The 15,371-nt window shown below is 41.6% G+C and overlaps 2 protein-coding genes across 5 annotated transcripts in view; one reads left to right on the forward strand and one right to left on the reverse strand.

The window, feature by feature from the left end:
• Nucleotides 1-12,806, reverse strand: LRRC18 (leucine rich repeat containing 18). 2 transcript variants are annotated; one of them, XM_017725988.1, is made up of 2 exons: nt 7,804-12,806; nt 1-3,589 (listed from the first exon to the last, which is right to left on the reverse strand). In XM_017725988.1, the coding sequence occupies exon 2, from the start codon at nt 3,557-3,559 to the stop codon at nt 2,780-2,782; it is 780 nt and encodes a 259-aa protein (XP_017581477.1). In that variant the 5' UTR covers nt 3,560-3,589; nt 7,804-12,806; the 3' UTR covers nt 1-2,779. The 2 variants fall into 2 exon arrangements, with proteins under 2 accessions (XP_017581477.1, XP_017581476.1); XM_017725987.1 differs by lacking the exon at nt 7,804-12,806 and having other exon boundaries at nt 1-5,651.
• The window catches only part of WDFY4 (WDFY family member 4), a 125,490-nt gene that overhangs the window by 83,864 nt on the left and 26,255 nt on the right, over nt 1-15,371 (forward strand). For 2 of the 3 annotated variants that reach the window (XM_017725984.1, XM_017725985.1), the window contains exons 48-51: nt 12,815-12,857; nt 13,645-13,764; nt 14,250-14,367; nt 15,042-15,151. In XM_017725984.1, coding sequence (XP_017581473.1) covers nt 12,815-12,857; nt 13,645-13,764; nt 14,250-14,367; nt 15,042-15,151 — 391 coding nt within the window. The remainder of the gene's footprint in view (nt 1-12,814; nt 12,858-13,644; nt 13,765-14,249; nt 14,368-15,041; nt 15,152-15,371) is intronic. The other variant, XM_017725986.1, reaches the window with a different exon arrangement.

Raw genomic sequence — 15,371 nt, forward strand, 5'->3', positions numbered from 1 at the left:
CACAGGAAACCTTGGATAACTGTAATAAGTGCAATCATGTGAATAAGTTGCACCTTAAAAAAAGCATATAGAAACATACCTATTTGTATCCTCCCTTTTAAAGATTCAGAGGTGTTGCCAGAACTTCAAAAAGCATTCTAGCATACATCATCACAGCATGAAGATGCGTGTTGAAAAGCTGACTGTGCAGAGATGATTAATAATTATTGTCTCCTTAATATCACTTTATTGGTAAACTCTACACAGATGGTTACTGTAGGAAGAGACAGTGAGGTGAGGACAGAGCTAATCCATACTGCTTTTGCATAAAGACCTCTTCATTGTGTGCTTAGGGCAGATGGTGAGAGATGTACACATGGATGTTTTGGCATGTTGTATTAGCTGCACAGTGGAGATTCTAACGTGTCCCTCAGATTTACCATTGCAGGAAAAAAGTTTTCCCCCAGTGGGAGGTGCTTGAGAGAATGTTTCATGCATCTCATGAGTTACTGTAACTTTTCTCAATTTGGGTATCTGGGGAACACAGCCCTAAGTGTCTAATTGGTGTCCTCTGAAATGATTGCTGAGGCCAGAATTCTATTGAGACCTGAGGTGCACATTGCCCCTGAGCTGTTGTAGCCTGTGTCAGCTGTATCCATTTTAATTTTCAGTCTACCTGTTGCAGATCATTACCTATCTTGTAAGTGAGCATTTTCACCCCTGAGCACCAGTCATCAACTGGCTGAAAGTATCAGTGCAGTATGGAAACAGCTCTGGCTAGCCTATGCCAGAGGTGGTGGCTGACTGGGGAGCATGATGTCTGTTCTGTGTAAACAGTAACTCACCCTAGGATTTCCTTTCCCTCTGCTTGCTGGGAGCTCAAGAGGTGTGAATGTCTTGAGAGAAGATGCATTACAGCATCAAGAAATGTGGGCATTAACTGGGCTGGTGGTTACTGGGAGAAACACTTGACTCATGTTTAATCTGAGAATTTGAGACAGGCTGCATGCCTAGGTCTAAAGTAGCGTGTCCTGAATTGCAGTAAGGCTCTGCCTTCAGTTTTACTCCACTGGCTGAGAGAAGCCCCTATGCAACTTACTCTGAGAACATAAAGGGCCTTTGGCATAACTTTGGCTGGACCATGTTAGAGCATGAACTGAAATAAAATAAATGTAATATAGTACCATTGCCTAAGTACTGAAGCCAGAAAACTCATGCTTAAATTAAGGAAAATTACCTCAGTAGGTGTGCTTCCCTTTACCAAGCTCAGAACTAACAGACTGAGGACTTGATGAGTTTACTTTTCCCTTGTTTGAATTGTGGAGCTGCTTCAGAGTTAGAAAATCTCAAAAGTAGCACTTGAGGCTCCTTCCCCATCTAGGAGGACAATGGCCAACTTCCACAGCATTCCAGCTTTTCCTGCCATACCTGAGACAAGGAAACAGACTAGACTAAGTTCTTTGCCCAGACACATTATTAATAATTGCACAGTTGAAGCATGGAAAGAAGAAAATACTAGTTTGATACATCATATGATATTGTGGTAATAGAATTTCTGGTAAATCCCTTATCAGTTTTTCCACCTAGTCCATAGGAAATACACAGGAGTTCTGACTCCCAGGCTCTACTGTAGTAATTTAAAAACTAAAGTGCTCCTGGCACTTTATTCTTCATATAAATATACTTAAATGTTTGCCATCACCATAGGTTATTACAGCCACTGCCAGCCCTTCTCATGTCATGCATGAGTGCTTTTATAATCTGCTCGTTGCTTGTTCCTGTATATTGCTGTTTGCAGGATGTCAGCACTCTCTGCCCTAAGGATGTGATTTGAGCAAGTGAATGTGTGTGCTCAGGTGCACATGTGCATACGTACATGTCAACAGAAAACTAAAAGTGCTGTGGGGATACCAGGCCTGACTTCATCAATTCACAAGCTGATTCTTGGTTCATGGAACACAGTGACTCTTCTTCTCTTAATCACTTTATTCACTGCTTAAGTGGTAAACCTGGGACCCTTATAAAGAGAAATATTTTTCCTACCTGTTCTCCCTTCTACATCTTCCTTGGAGAGAGACTCAGAGGCAGAGAAAACACTACGAGTATAGGATGCCATGCTGATTGTGTTGTGCAACTTGGAGATTGCTGCACCTAGCTATAGCACCCAAAATCCCAAAGAACTTGCAGAATCTGGCCCCTTGATGGCAACCAGGATCACTAGTTATCTATCTCTAAGCATTGTGTTTGCACTGCTTAGTTACTCCTCAGCATAACACTTGTGTTTGCTGCCTCTGCTGAATTGAACAGGCTCACTGTTCCTACACTGGCAGTGCCTATTTGAGACTCTGAGACCTTGGTGGCAGCCACCAGCAGCAGAAGGTTCCCAGGTCTGTGCCTTTTCCTCCAAATGGTATTTACTGAGACTGGTTCAACTGTGTCTCACGCTACGAAAATGAACAGAAATAATACTTGTGGCTTAGTGGTGGGAATGGATTTACTACAAAAACCTATTTTTAAAAAGATCCCTTTACTGGACATTGCACACGCAAAAGACCCCAAAAAGCCGAAACCTGGAGAACATGTTGTAGGGACAGGCCCAGATGGAAATAGTCTTTTCCAAATATACACATAGTTTAGTTGTTCTGGTTTTCATTTTAGAGACCATAGAGGTCTGCTTCTAAAATGAAGTCGATCTTTAAAGAAGCAGAACTGCAGGAAAATGGAAGAGTAGAGAGGTCAGCTTTTTATTAGCTTGGGCTGGGCTTCATGGAACACAGTCTGTTGAGTGCCTTGGTATATTTCAAGGATTGGCGTCTTTCATTCTCCATTCTTCTTGGTTATCCCTTGCAGAGGAATTGGGTGTAACGAGTGAAGGGAAACTTGGCTTATTTGAGGAGCCGGGTGTCATGTCCTCTAACTTGTGCAGCTCGTCCCTCTCACCCTGACATGTCTGCAGGCAGGAGCTGCACAGGTCTTTCTTTTCTACTAAGTAAAGTGATTCTATGCGTTTAACGGTGTCAATCGGCTCTTCTTCCTCTGCAAATTCTGGTAAAGGGTTTCTTTTTACATTCAGTTTCTCAAGCTTGGGGAGTTTTTTCACACTCTTCGGGATGATGGTCAAGGCGTTGTCAAAGAGACCTAGCTCAGTAAGTTCCCTTAGAGTCCCAAGAGTGGTGGGAATAGTCTCAAGACAGTTCAAGCCAAGGTTGAGAATACGCAGGTTCCTGAGCAGGGTCAACTCTTCTGGTAGAGCTTTCAACTTGTTGTTGCATAAATTCAGGTAAGTAAGGTTGTGAAGTGTGCCTATTGCTGCAGGCAGCTCATCAAGCTGATTACTATGCAGGTCCAGCCACATCAGATTCTGGAACTTCTCAATGATGTTTGGAATCTTTTTTAACATGTTTCTGCTCAAATCAAGTTCCTCCACATCAGCCAGCTCCAGAATGCACTTGGGGAAGGTGGCAATGCCCATTTTGCTTAAGTCAAGACGGCGCCTTCCATTAAAAGCTACACGGACTGCATTTTTGGCCACTTTCAAGGTGATCCTTTTCCCTTGTGGACCTTTTCCCTTGGGCGGCATCTCTCTGCTGACAGACAGACAGACCAGACTCTGTGGATAAAATGTGACAACTCCAATAAAGCCTTTGAAAGCCATGGCTGTTAATCACACAGTTATAATTAATATTACTGCTAGACTCTTCAGAAGTTTTTTTTTGTTTTGAGGTCAGAACTTGTCAACTGCAAAGCTGCAAGTCTGAAAATTCTTCCTGAAAGTATTTTGAGTAGGTGAAATTCTAATAATTTACAATATTATTTCATTGCAATGTAACACCTACATTACATTACAGGGTGAAATTACAAGTGGGAGACATTTGCCGTCTTTCATTCCTAAATACTGATTTGAGCTTAGGATATAATGCAACTGAATGAAATATGTTATTATCCATCAGCCAGCTGAGGAGTGGAGCAAAATATATTGTGGGTGTCAATCCAGTCCTTAGAGACTGCATTAGAAGAAGCTACCTAAAATTTTCTTATTCTACCAGATCAGCAGTTGCCATCTTTACAGACCTGACATTTGCTAACAGGTTGGTTAAATTTCCTGTGTAATGGACTTGAGATTTCATCTTTGGATGTTACTGAAAGATTAAATGTTTAAAGGAAATTATTAAGAATTTTGTTTTGACCAGGACTCAGGAACATGGTGGGCTCCCAGACTGGCCAGAACTGTTGGCAATTCATATATCACCTACAGGATAAACTGCAACAGGGATTGGTGTCAGTGCTGCTTAATGACATGTTAAACTGGGCCTTGCTAAGTGTCCTCTCCTCTGGATACTCTAACCTTTTTATTTTATTCATGCTGGGGGATAGAGGGTCTGCAAAGGTGCCCTGCCCTCAGAAAAATGCATGTAGGTGTAGTAGTCAGACTTTTGACTCATACTGATTCTCAGCATGTGTTACATGCTTCCTGGAGGGGAGGCCTGTAAAAGTATAGTCCACTTATTCTCAGGTTTGGTGAACTCTTTCTAATCAAAAGTCATCAAATACAGCTGCTAATTATGCCTAGTGGCAAAGGAAATAGGCCGATTCCCTGGAAATGGATGACAATGTCCCTCTCAGTGAGGGTTCAGAGAGGAGCACAGGTTACATCTGAGTAATCTCAGGTCTGGGTGCTCTGGCATTTAATTGTAAAGAGTCAAATTGCAGCTTTGATGAATGATTGTTTAGGACAAAATATGGATTTGTCTACAATACATGTCCCTATGTTCATTACAAACCCTTCAGGCTTTTTGGCTACTCATTAATCATGTGTGAATACATGAAGGGGAAGCTCAAGTTACAACTAAGGCATTTCAGCTTCTTTTCAATTACATGCTATAGCCCAAAATAATGCAAAAGCATTAACCCAGCGACCACCCACTCTCCCAAGAGCTCTGTAGTGAGGCAGATGCTTCAGAAAATACTGGAAGCAGTGCAGTGGATTCTATCTTGCCCTGGGGGCATGTTCCAGAATAGGTTTTTTGTTATTTTACATGAAAATATTTAAACACAGTTAAATCTCTGTGTGTCACTCCCATGTTTCTGTTTCTCATGAGTACTTACAGGACCATATTACCAAGGGGCAATGTTGATGCTATTCTATCTATATGTTGACTGGTAACTGAAGCAAAGTGTAAGTAAGTACTCTTTCCACCTTTGTTGATGTTAGCGTAAATAATTTCCCCAGGAGTGAGTAGAAAGTTCTGGAGATCAAAACAGCAGGGTTTTCTAATCACAGCTCACTCATTTTAATGATTTTATGCAATATCCTTGTTGGCAATTCTGTGAAGATAAAGTTGAGCAGCATGGGGAGTGCCAGAGCCCCACTGCTGGTACAGGACACCCTGAGCCCTTTCTGGTGCACAGAGGTGGGGTAACTACCATGCTTCAGAAAAAAGATCTATAGGGGAGCTTTCTTACACGTTGGCAGGATGAAGAGAGACTTCCTGCCTCCTGTAATTGGCATGAACCAGGTGACCTTTGGGTCCAACTTTTTCTTTGTTGGAATTTTGTGTTGGACGAGTTGACCAAGACATTCAGTGCTTTTTGATAAGTGAAGCTTCTCAACCAAGTATGCCTTTTAAAAAATTAATGGGAGCCTCAAGGAGAAACATGTAATTTTTTCCTAATTTCAGTATTATAATTTCTTTTAAAACGCTTTTTTAAAACATGTTTAAAACTCAGAAAGAAAACATTCAGTTCCTATTAATTTTTTTCTATTAATTTTCATTTAAATTCAAAGAGGGAATCATTGAGCCAAAATAGTTTCCTTTCTTACTTTAAAAAATACCATCTAGCAAAGAATCATTCGGTTGTGCTGCTGTTCCGGTAACTGGTTCCCAGTGCCGGGGTCCCTCTGCGCTGTGCGTGCCTGGCAGCGCTAGAGGGAGCCTGGCGTACAAGGTTCAGTGCTGGAGGCTTGGCACGACTAATGCTGCAGTTCAGCCTGCTAGGTTTGCATATTTCTCTGTCAGTAACACTTTCCAACCTGTTACAAAGTTTGAACCTGGACCTTTCAGGTTTTTAAGAATTCCTAACAAACAGATCAGTGTGATTTTTCTGAAGACAGATCTCTTTGTATGATGCACTGCATAATGTCCAGACTCCAAAGAAGTTTCTTCACTCTGCCTTCTTTAGTTGGGTTTTTTAAAATCCAGCTGTGAACTTCTCAGATGCACCGATCAAGTCCCTAGGGAGTGCTCACTCTTTCTAAGTGCTGTTTAGTTTGGGTTAAAAGTTGGAGCCACATTCTGGGCTTTGAAAACTATGATTTGCAATTCCAAAAATAGGGATTAGTACTAAAGGACTGCAGAAACATTTTAGTGCACTCGACAACTTGAAGGGGATGGATAGCTCTCCTGCCTCTGCATGCTTGGAAACTAATTATCAGTGTTTTACAGGGCTGCAGCTGGAGATAATGGAGCTTACTTAGCCACGTCTCTTTGGCTCTGTGTGAGAGGGCCTCAGTTCTGTAGCCACTGATATTAAAAATTCAGGAATCACAGGAGCCCTCCTTGCTTAAATGTTAATTACGCCTGTTCAGTCTTATGCTCACAGTGCATCTCCTGGAATGGCAGAGGGAGAGGTACGTGTGCTGCCCTACCACCTAAGAAATGATGAGACTTCCCACCTGCACCCCACTGCCAGGTTCACCCCCCGAGTTGTTGACAAGCCTTTTGCTGGGGTGGAGGGTGCTGTATTTCTGTGATAAGGTCTCACTAAAATGGATCTTGACTAGAAAACCCTTTCCCTTTCTATCCACACTTGGTAGAATCTTTTGCCTGGATGGCGTTTTAAAAGCCCAGAGCTTTAGGAGTGTTTAATAGGCCCAGAGCTTTGAGGTTGACCTGATACAGAAATTAACAGAAACTGTGTGTCAAGGGCATCATGCTGTCTATGGTGCTCAGTTTGCTGGGAGCTGCAGGGAAGGAACAGACCTGAGCATCAGTACTATCAGTGTCTCTCTGAGGCAAGGAAGGATTGGGGATTATTCCTTATCTGCACTTATGCACTTGCACAGGGGTCAGTCATGACCCACTGTATCTTAAGCCTGCCCTAAGAAGGACATCTGATCCTAAAAGACTGCACATTTGGACCCTGAACATTTCTTCTTCCTTTCCCAGCACAGGCGAGAACAGAACTGACCTTCTGCCTGTAGCACTGCCAGGTGTTTCAGGACCTCCTCCTCTATGGTTCTGCCTGTACAGAATGATCTTAAGCCCATCTTGAACTACCCTGTGAGAGATTTCCTCTGTCTTTCGTCTTGGAATTCTGCATGCTGCAGAACAGGCATGGCAAACCCAGTGGAGCTATGCATTCCCTGCACCTCTCTGGTGCCAGGAAGGCTGTGAGGTGACATGTGCTAATTCACCCATGGAATAGGTGGTACAATCATCTATAGTGAAATACTTGCATGCAGAGCTTAAAACCTGCACTTGTACAGCAAATGATTTTGCATGAAGCCAAGCAGTTCTGCTTTCCTGCTTAAGAGCCTGTTGCCATTTCTTGTTGGATACAACCTGTTGTGGAAGAGATTCATTCACTGACTGTCTTAAATGCAGTCTCTTGCTAACAGGCAGGTTTAGATTAAATTCCACCATGAGTACATAGTTTGAGAGAAGTTTCCTTCCTTAATTTTCTTACTTTTCCAGGTGACTTCAGGGCCACCATGCTATCACACAGTGCAAGGTCACTTGCAAAACCAAGGCCCACCAAGAATAGGCAAAAATATTGTTTCATCTTAACAATTCTGCCAGGCTGCCCCCCTGCATACGATCTTACCGGTTAGCAGCTAGAAAGCTACTAGAGGGCGAGGTGCAGATGTCACAAGCTGCTCAGTTTGTCTCAGTAGTGTGGGCTGAGCATTCATAGTCTGTTACTGTGCAGTTGTCCTCTGTCTGCTCTTCTTTGAATAATGAATTAGTCTTTCAGTCTGTAAACAGACCTGTGAGCAGGGAACACAGGACAGTTTCCTTTCCACAGTCCTGTGAATTCTGAGTCGTACTTCCTTGATGGAAAATGGCAGGCCTTCAGGAAGGTTGGGTGACCGTGCCAGTGGAGTGGCAAAAGGGTTTCCCCAACTCCAGGGTCCTGCTCTTCAGTGCTCCTTCTGCAGCTTATGAAACTTGTGTAACTAAGCAACAGGAGTGCTACGCCTTTGGAGATTATTAGCATAATGGTTGGTTCCAGACTGCAAGATCGAGCTGGAAAGAAAAGAACTGAATGGCATGCAGTGCCTGGAAATGTTAGGTTTCAAATTATGCAGAAAGAAAAAGCATCTGGAGCTCGTTAGAAGCTGTTAGTCGGCTTCTAAAACTGCCTTAACGGTCCATTTTAGTCACTTGACTATTTCATTTTACTTGGCTGTAGCAGAGTGAGAGATGCTTGTCTGTGAGTGTTAAAACTCACAATGTTTGTGATACCATCCTTAGCACATGCCAAATGGGATAGATGTGGACAGAGGAGGGAAGGCTCATTCAGTGGTACAGCAGAGACTATGAGCTGCAATTTATCTATCTGTGCAGATCAATCTATCTATCTGTCTATCTATCTATCATATCTATCTGCAATATCTATCAATCTTTGACCCTTCAAAAATGCACTTGGTACAATGATTTCACTCTGGAGCATGTCAATTTACTGACATTTTTCACTATGACTGAGGTTACCAAACTCAAGCTTTTAGTAACCGATTGCAATAATTTCAAAATAATATCTGAAAGAAATTCTACTATGGAAGAGAAGTAGCTGAGTGGTTTGTTTAGGTATTATTCACAGGAGATGCAACATTGAGGCCTGTCTCCCACTGATAATAGGTCCAAGATATTATTGGCATAAAGAAGCTGATGATGTTTATGTACTTGTCTGATTCCAGGGTTGGAGATTGAATTCTGCTCACCTAAACAAATTAATTGAATTTACTCAACGTGTTTCTTCATGACCTGAAGTATGCCTGAGTGCAGCATCTCCACAGTGGAAAAGTTACACCTTTAAGCACTGTGAATGCACATGGTGCATTTCCTCATGAATGAGGGAGATTCCTTTCTCCTTCCCTAGCCTCTTCAGGACACTCTGGTTCAAGGAGCCCTACTTGAATATGGCATTTATTTTTTATTTTGAATTACCTCTCTATTCTTTGAGCACAGATTAAGAATACCCGGAAGGTGGACTGATACAGTCAAACAAGGAAGATATGTTGTACCTTTATTCTAAAGTAATCTAACCTAACACTTTTCTGAGTTTGAGAGAGATTTGACTGTTTCACAAGGGAAGCTGGTATTTCTTTTTAAGTCTTCTTTCCTTTTTCAATAGTATGACTTGGACCTAAGTTGTAGCTTACCAGAAAGGAGGTTTTCCTTAAAAAATCTTTGGTAATTGCAAAGATTCTTAAAGAAAAGTGGTTTTAGGAGAGCCTTGGCAGTTTTTCAGACTGTAGTCTGGAGGATGGAAGAAAAAAAAAAAAAAGAAAATTAAAGCAGTTTCGTGAAATCTAAGAATCTATTAAGTTTATTGGAATTTTAGTACTAATTTTAGTGAGGGCAAAATCTTATCCTTTGAGATTCTCATCTGCAATGAATCTCCAAATGGGTTGAGGTCCACTGGCTATCACAAGAGTGAGATCATAGTCTGATGTTAATGGGAGAGGGATTAATAAATCACGTATAGTTTAGCGAAAGGTGGATCATCGTTAGTACACATTGTGTTTACATTCTGCGATGGCTGGTGCCCTATAAACATATATCTTGTAAATTAAGATATACATAGATCTGTAGGTACTTCTCTTGAGTTCATATAATTTCACTCCCTCTGGAAGTTTAGTTATTTATATCTATAAAGCACTTCAATTTCTTTTACAAATCAGCCTTTGATTATTGATTTATTTTTAAATGCACTTAATGTGGTTGGATAACTGACCTTCATCTACACTGAGCTTTTGCTGTGCTGTCTAGAGAGGTGTTGGCTGGAAAAATGCTAATTGGTTATCAAGGAGAAGGTAGGAATAGGCTTGAGCTGCCTGTAATGAAATTCTTGCTCCAAGACCCTCAGTCAACAGAGAATGGAGAATTTCAGATCTCTGGGGAATTAGAGGGATCATCCTCCCTTGTCCTCTGAGACCCAGAAGGATTGGCTTTTACAGGGAAGAGAGTACATTTAGCCTTGCTTATTTTCATGACATGGTGAATTTGTAAACCTCTTTGAGTTATGTAATGGCTCCCAAAGTCAGCAGAGAGAATTATTTTCACCCTTGTAGGGTCTTATTAGCTGTTTAGGGCTTGTGACAAGCAGAGCAAGTGTTTCACTAGGGAGTCATGGCACCCACAAGTCAACACATGTATATTTGCATAACATCCACACGAGACTGGCCCTGTTTAGTCCTGTGTATAGCATTTTTATAATGCTTTCCCCTGCTTCCTAACTCAGCCAGAAATCCAAAATAAACCTGGGTGGTTTTAGTGAGCAAGTGTGCCCCTGTGGAAAGGGAAGAACCTAACTTGATCACTCTGTAACAAACAGCCTAATCCAACCACACTTCAAATAATGCCGGGAATCCTGATCCTGTTCCATCCCTTTAAGATACCCTCTCTGAGTTCCAAATGTGTCTTGGAGGCCTTACAAAGGCCACTGGGGCAAAGCTCTATGAAATGTACATAGAGTGTGAGAGAGCTTAATTTTAAAGGGTAAGTGCTCATGATACCTGTTTTGTTCTTTGGAGTTCCCACATTCATGAACCATGTGTTGCTCAAGCTGGGGGTGCAACACAACTACTCTAGTCAACAGAATTTCTTCTGATTTATACTGTGTAAATGAGATCATTGTATAATCTCTTCTTTTTTTGGACAAAGAGTGAAGGTCATATTTTTCTGTGCTGGACATGAACTCTACACCTTCTTGTGTACTGGTTTCCATAAACATTATTAGGTTTCATATGCTTAGCAGGAGAACTAAGCAAAGCTTAGGAATTGTAGACCATGTGCTAGAATTCATCCTAACTTTCATGCTTATTCATGCAAAATCCTTCTCTCAGATACACACTTTTCTCTGTAGAGAGTCCTAAGCAAGGAATAAAATAATGTGTAAACCATAGTGTTTTTCCTTTATGTACACTCTTAACTGGTCCACGATTGAATGGGCAGTAAAACAGTGATTCATAAATATGAGAGGTGGTTGACAAGAATTTACTACTGCAAATTCAATAAAAGGGTAATGATCATAGACTGTTCCAGTGTTTTATTTAGATCTTTGAAGCTACTTTGAGGCCTTGCTTTGTGGATTTCTAGTGTGATCCGATACAGAGCACAGGAGTGAAAATTAGCAGCTAGTTATTCCTGCAGTAATTTTATAAGCTATGCTGAACTGATTTCCTTACATTTCATGAAGTTAAAAGTCCTGACTCTGAGCTGGCACCTTAGGATTTGTTTTACACTCAAAGGAGAGAGCCTCTCTTACCACCAGTATCATATTGTGTCAGTAAGCCTGTTTACTTTGGCAGATGAAAAGTTTCTTCAATCTGTGTACTGGTTTTGACTGGGATAGAGTTAATTTTCCTCATCTTAGAAGAAACTTGCACTTGGATTTGTGCTGGAAGCCGTGTTGATAATTGAGGGAAGTTTTAGTTATTGCTGAGCAGTGCTTACACAGGGTCAAGGCCTTTTCTATTCCTCATACTGTCCCACCAGGACCATGAGCAGGCTTGGGGTGCACAAGAAGTTGGGAGGGAACACAGCCAGGACAGCTGATCCCACATGGCCGACAGCGTGTTCCGTACCAATCTATGCCATACTTGGCATATAAAGCTGGGGGGAGAAGGAAGAGGCAGGGACATTCCGAGCAATGGTGTGTGTTCTCATAAGTCATTGTTAGATGTGATGGAGCCATGGAGATGGCTCAACACCAGCCTGCCAACGGGAAGTAGTGAGTGAATTCCTTGTTTTGTCTTGTTTTGTTTGCATGCACATCCTATACTTTATCTGTTAAACTCTTAACCCACCAGTTTTCCCACTTTTCCTCCTTCAGTTCCACCACCCCTATGCAAGGGAGACTGTGCTGGGCTCATTTAGCAGTTGGGGTTAAACCACAGTAATCCAAATCTGTCATTTGTCTCAGTTTGGTCTCTAGATATTGACAAGAACAAGTCGATGGTCTTCAGATACTGACAATACGTTCTGGTTCAGTGCAGTTGAAATGAAACTTTTGTTTCCTCAGAATCTTTGACTTTCTTTTTTCAAGTTAATTCTCCTGCTTTTAGTTGATCTGGGTTTTTTTATTTAAAGTTTTAATAACAAGTTGCATTTTGATAACAAAAAAGTGGAAAAGATATTTATTACTTCAAAAACATTAAAATGACAATCCATTTTTTAAGAACTACCTTAGTTTCAAAGTGCTTTGTGCAACAACAGTATTTGATTTGGAGACTGAGAGACTTCTGTTTTTAAGCCAGTGTTTTCTGAATGCTTCAGAAAAGCATGAGCTTTTGAGAATAAGGCTTCAGAATGGAAGCAGACAGGCGTAATGGTACCTGTCGTTAGCACTCTGTAGCTCTACAATGGCATGAGACTGGGAGTACAGACTGATGAGCAGTGTGGCTTAACTCAGAACAGCACTAACATAATCAATGATGCTCTGATTTTGGAATTATTTAGTCAATGATGAAACCTCAACCTTCTTCTAGTGTTGGTGTTCTCTTATTTCTGTGGCATGAGAGCGGGGGCACAGGGAGCACAGATGTTAACATGTTGGCTTTCTTTTATTGTTCTGAAGCAGGCTGTTTTAATCAAATGTTTGTTCCATACAGGAAGCACTCAGGAGGGGAAAAGGCAATGCTCCAGAAGTGGCAGGTAAACTAAATCTTGGCTACACATGATTAAGCAAAGAATTTCAGCACACAGATATGTCTGCACACAGATATATGTGTGTGTACATATGTACCTCAGGGCCTAAGCTGTTCTCTCACTGCTGGAGGTGAGGTTGTTGGCAAGAAGAGCACAGTATTTACATCTGGTTATTGCAGTTTTTGCTCCTCCTGCTATGAAACATATGGTGCTACTGTCTGGCAGATTAAGTGTGATTTTGTGCACAATTTTAAATTGAGACCAAAGAGAGCCACCTAGTTGAATGCCTGTTCACAGATCATCTGAACATCTAAATCAATGTGCCAGATGTTTTGCTGAGCTGGGAGATGTGTGTACTTTTCTGTAGTCATGATCTTGGTGACTCGAGACAAAGGAAGAAATCCATACCTTCTTGTTTATATGTAGCACTTTGTGCAGCCTTTTCTGTATAGGCAGTTGTCCAGGGTTTTCCAATATCCAGACTGGATGCATTTGGCTCACTTTTAAATCAGGAAAAAGTGCTCTGTTATGCAAATACAGCATAAAAGCACTGCATGATTATAGACAAATGCAAATGGCTTGTCTGAAGAAGAGACAGAATGAAGACAGGTTCTGTTGAATGGATTGTTGTATAAGAGGTATTGTGTTGATCTGAATGGCAAAGGATGATTGATTTCACTATTTATAATTCTTTTCCTGGTGGACCTGGGAACCATAGGCTTCTGAGGGTGCCTTTGCATGGTTTTCAGGGGCAGAGTCTGTAGATTTTAATGCTTGTTTCCTTTCCCTGCAGAAGAGGGAGATCAGCAACTTTGATTACCTCATGTACCTGAACACTTTGGCTGGCCGCAGCTACAACGATTACATGCAGTATCCTGTGTTTCCGTGGGTCCTTGCTGACTATCACTCTGAGGTCAGTGCTTGCTGCAGAATTATATACTTTCTATGGTAGCAACTACACAAAGGATTGGTGAATTATGCCACTGAAGCAGAGGGGTCTAGACCAATGGTTTAAAATCTGAAATAGTTTGAACTGTACTGCTTCTATATAGATTAACCTTATCTTCAAGTCATCATACTGAGGATCATGTTCTGTCTCACAAAGGTGGATGAACATCTGTTTAATACAGACCTGGTTAAGGACAGGTTGCATCAGCTCAGCAGATAGGTATGAACAGGTTTCTGTGACCACAGAGAAGAAGTTTTAGACAGAAAAGACTTGAGAGCAATATGCCATCTGACAGGTCCTTTATTTGTGAAGTTCTGGAGGAGGGTAAACCTGTGATCTTCTTGTATGAGCAAAACATTCAACACAGTCTTGCCACGATCCAGTATCACTGGAATAGTCATGATGTCTAAGATCTTAAAATCTGCATCTCTGCTGGGTTTTCTTTTCAGACTCTAAACCTCACTAATCCTCATACATTTCGAGACCTGTCAAAGCCCATGGGAGCACAGACTGTGGAGAGGAAACGCAAGTTCATCCAGCGCTTCAATGAAGTGGAAAAGAGTGAGGGTGAGTGTTTTAGGAGACTAATAGACAGCAGAGGCTTGAGTCCCCTCGGAACATCCAAAAACTTTGCAGAGCTGTGGCTAAGGGAAACACCATGCCAAGGAGAGCCCCTCTCTCTGCTGTATACAAGCTGATTATTGATTGAAAGAGAAATGTCTCCTGCAAATACTGCCTTATGTACCTTGTACTGCTGAATTCTGTTCTCTTCCCTTGGACAGAAAAAAATGCTACAGCAAAAAGCAGTGTTCCCTGGAAAAGACTGTGCTGTTAGCTAAGCTACACATGTTGGTCTTATTTGTTAGCTAAGCTTCATGTAGGAGGCTGCTGCACACAGGTTAACTAACAGCTACCTTAAGAAAAGGAAACAGAATGTTAAGGCTGTTGACCTCTGGAGATCAAGACCTTATTGGTGCTACTGGAGAAAGGGATGGTCTGGAAAGTTAAAGGCCTTATTCTTCAGAAAATGAAATGTGGAAGGCAAAAAGTGAACATACTTCAGTAGTAACTGTGCACATTCAATGCACATATTCAGTGCAAGGTGTGCTTTAGCTCACAGGTCTTTGAACACATCTGCTTAAAATACCTGTTCCCTATTTAGCTGTATTGTGGTAACTGGATGCTATGGGCTTGAAATGGTGGCATTTTGTACTGGAATCTGATTTGTGTGCAATTTCCAGGAGACCTGTCAGCCCAGTGCCATTACTGTACTCACTACTCATCAGCAATTATAGTGGCATCTTACCTGGTCCGAATAGAGCCATTTACCCAGACCTTCTGTTCTCTGCAGGTAAGGGGCAAGATAACTTCTTTCCTGCACCTTGTTAGGAACTATTTAGTGCATTACAGAGGCTGTGTAATGAAGGGGGATTGCCTCTGACATTTTCTGTACTCTCTGTGTGGACTTGGGGCTTACTCAGGGCAACCTTTATGCCATGAATGTTGAATTCAGTGAAAACCTCTTAATGGGACCATGATTGATGCAAGGGAGAAGGATTATTTAGTTTTGT

This window comes from Corvus brachyrhynchos, unplaced genomic scaffold, assembly GCF_000691975.1.
Source record: "Corvus brachyrhynchos isolate BGI_N302 unplaced genomic scaffold, ASM69197v1 scaffold61, whole genome shotgun sequence".
NCBI lineage: Eukaryota > Metazoa > Chordata > Aves > Passeriformes > Corvidae > Corvus > Corvus brachyrhynchos.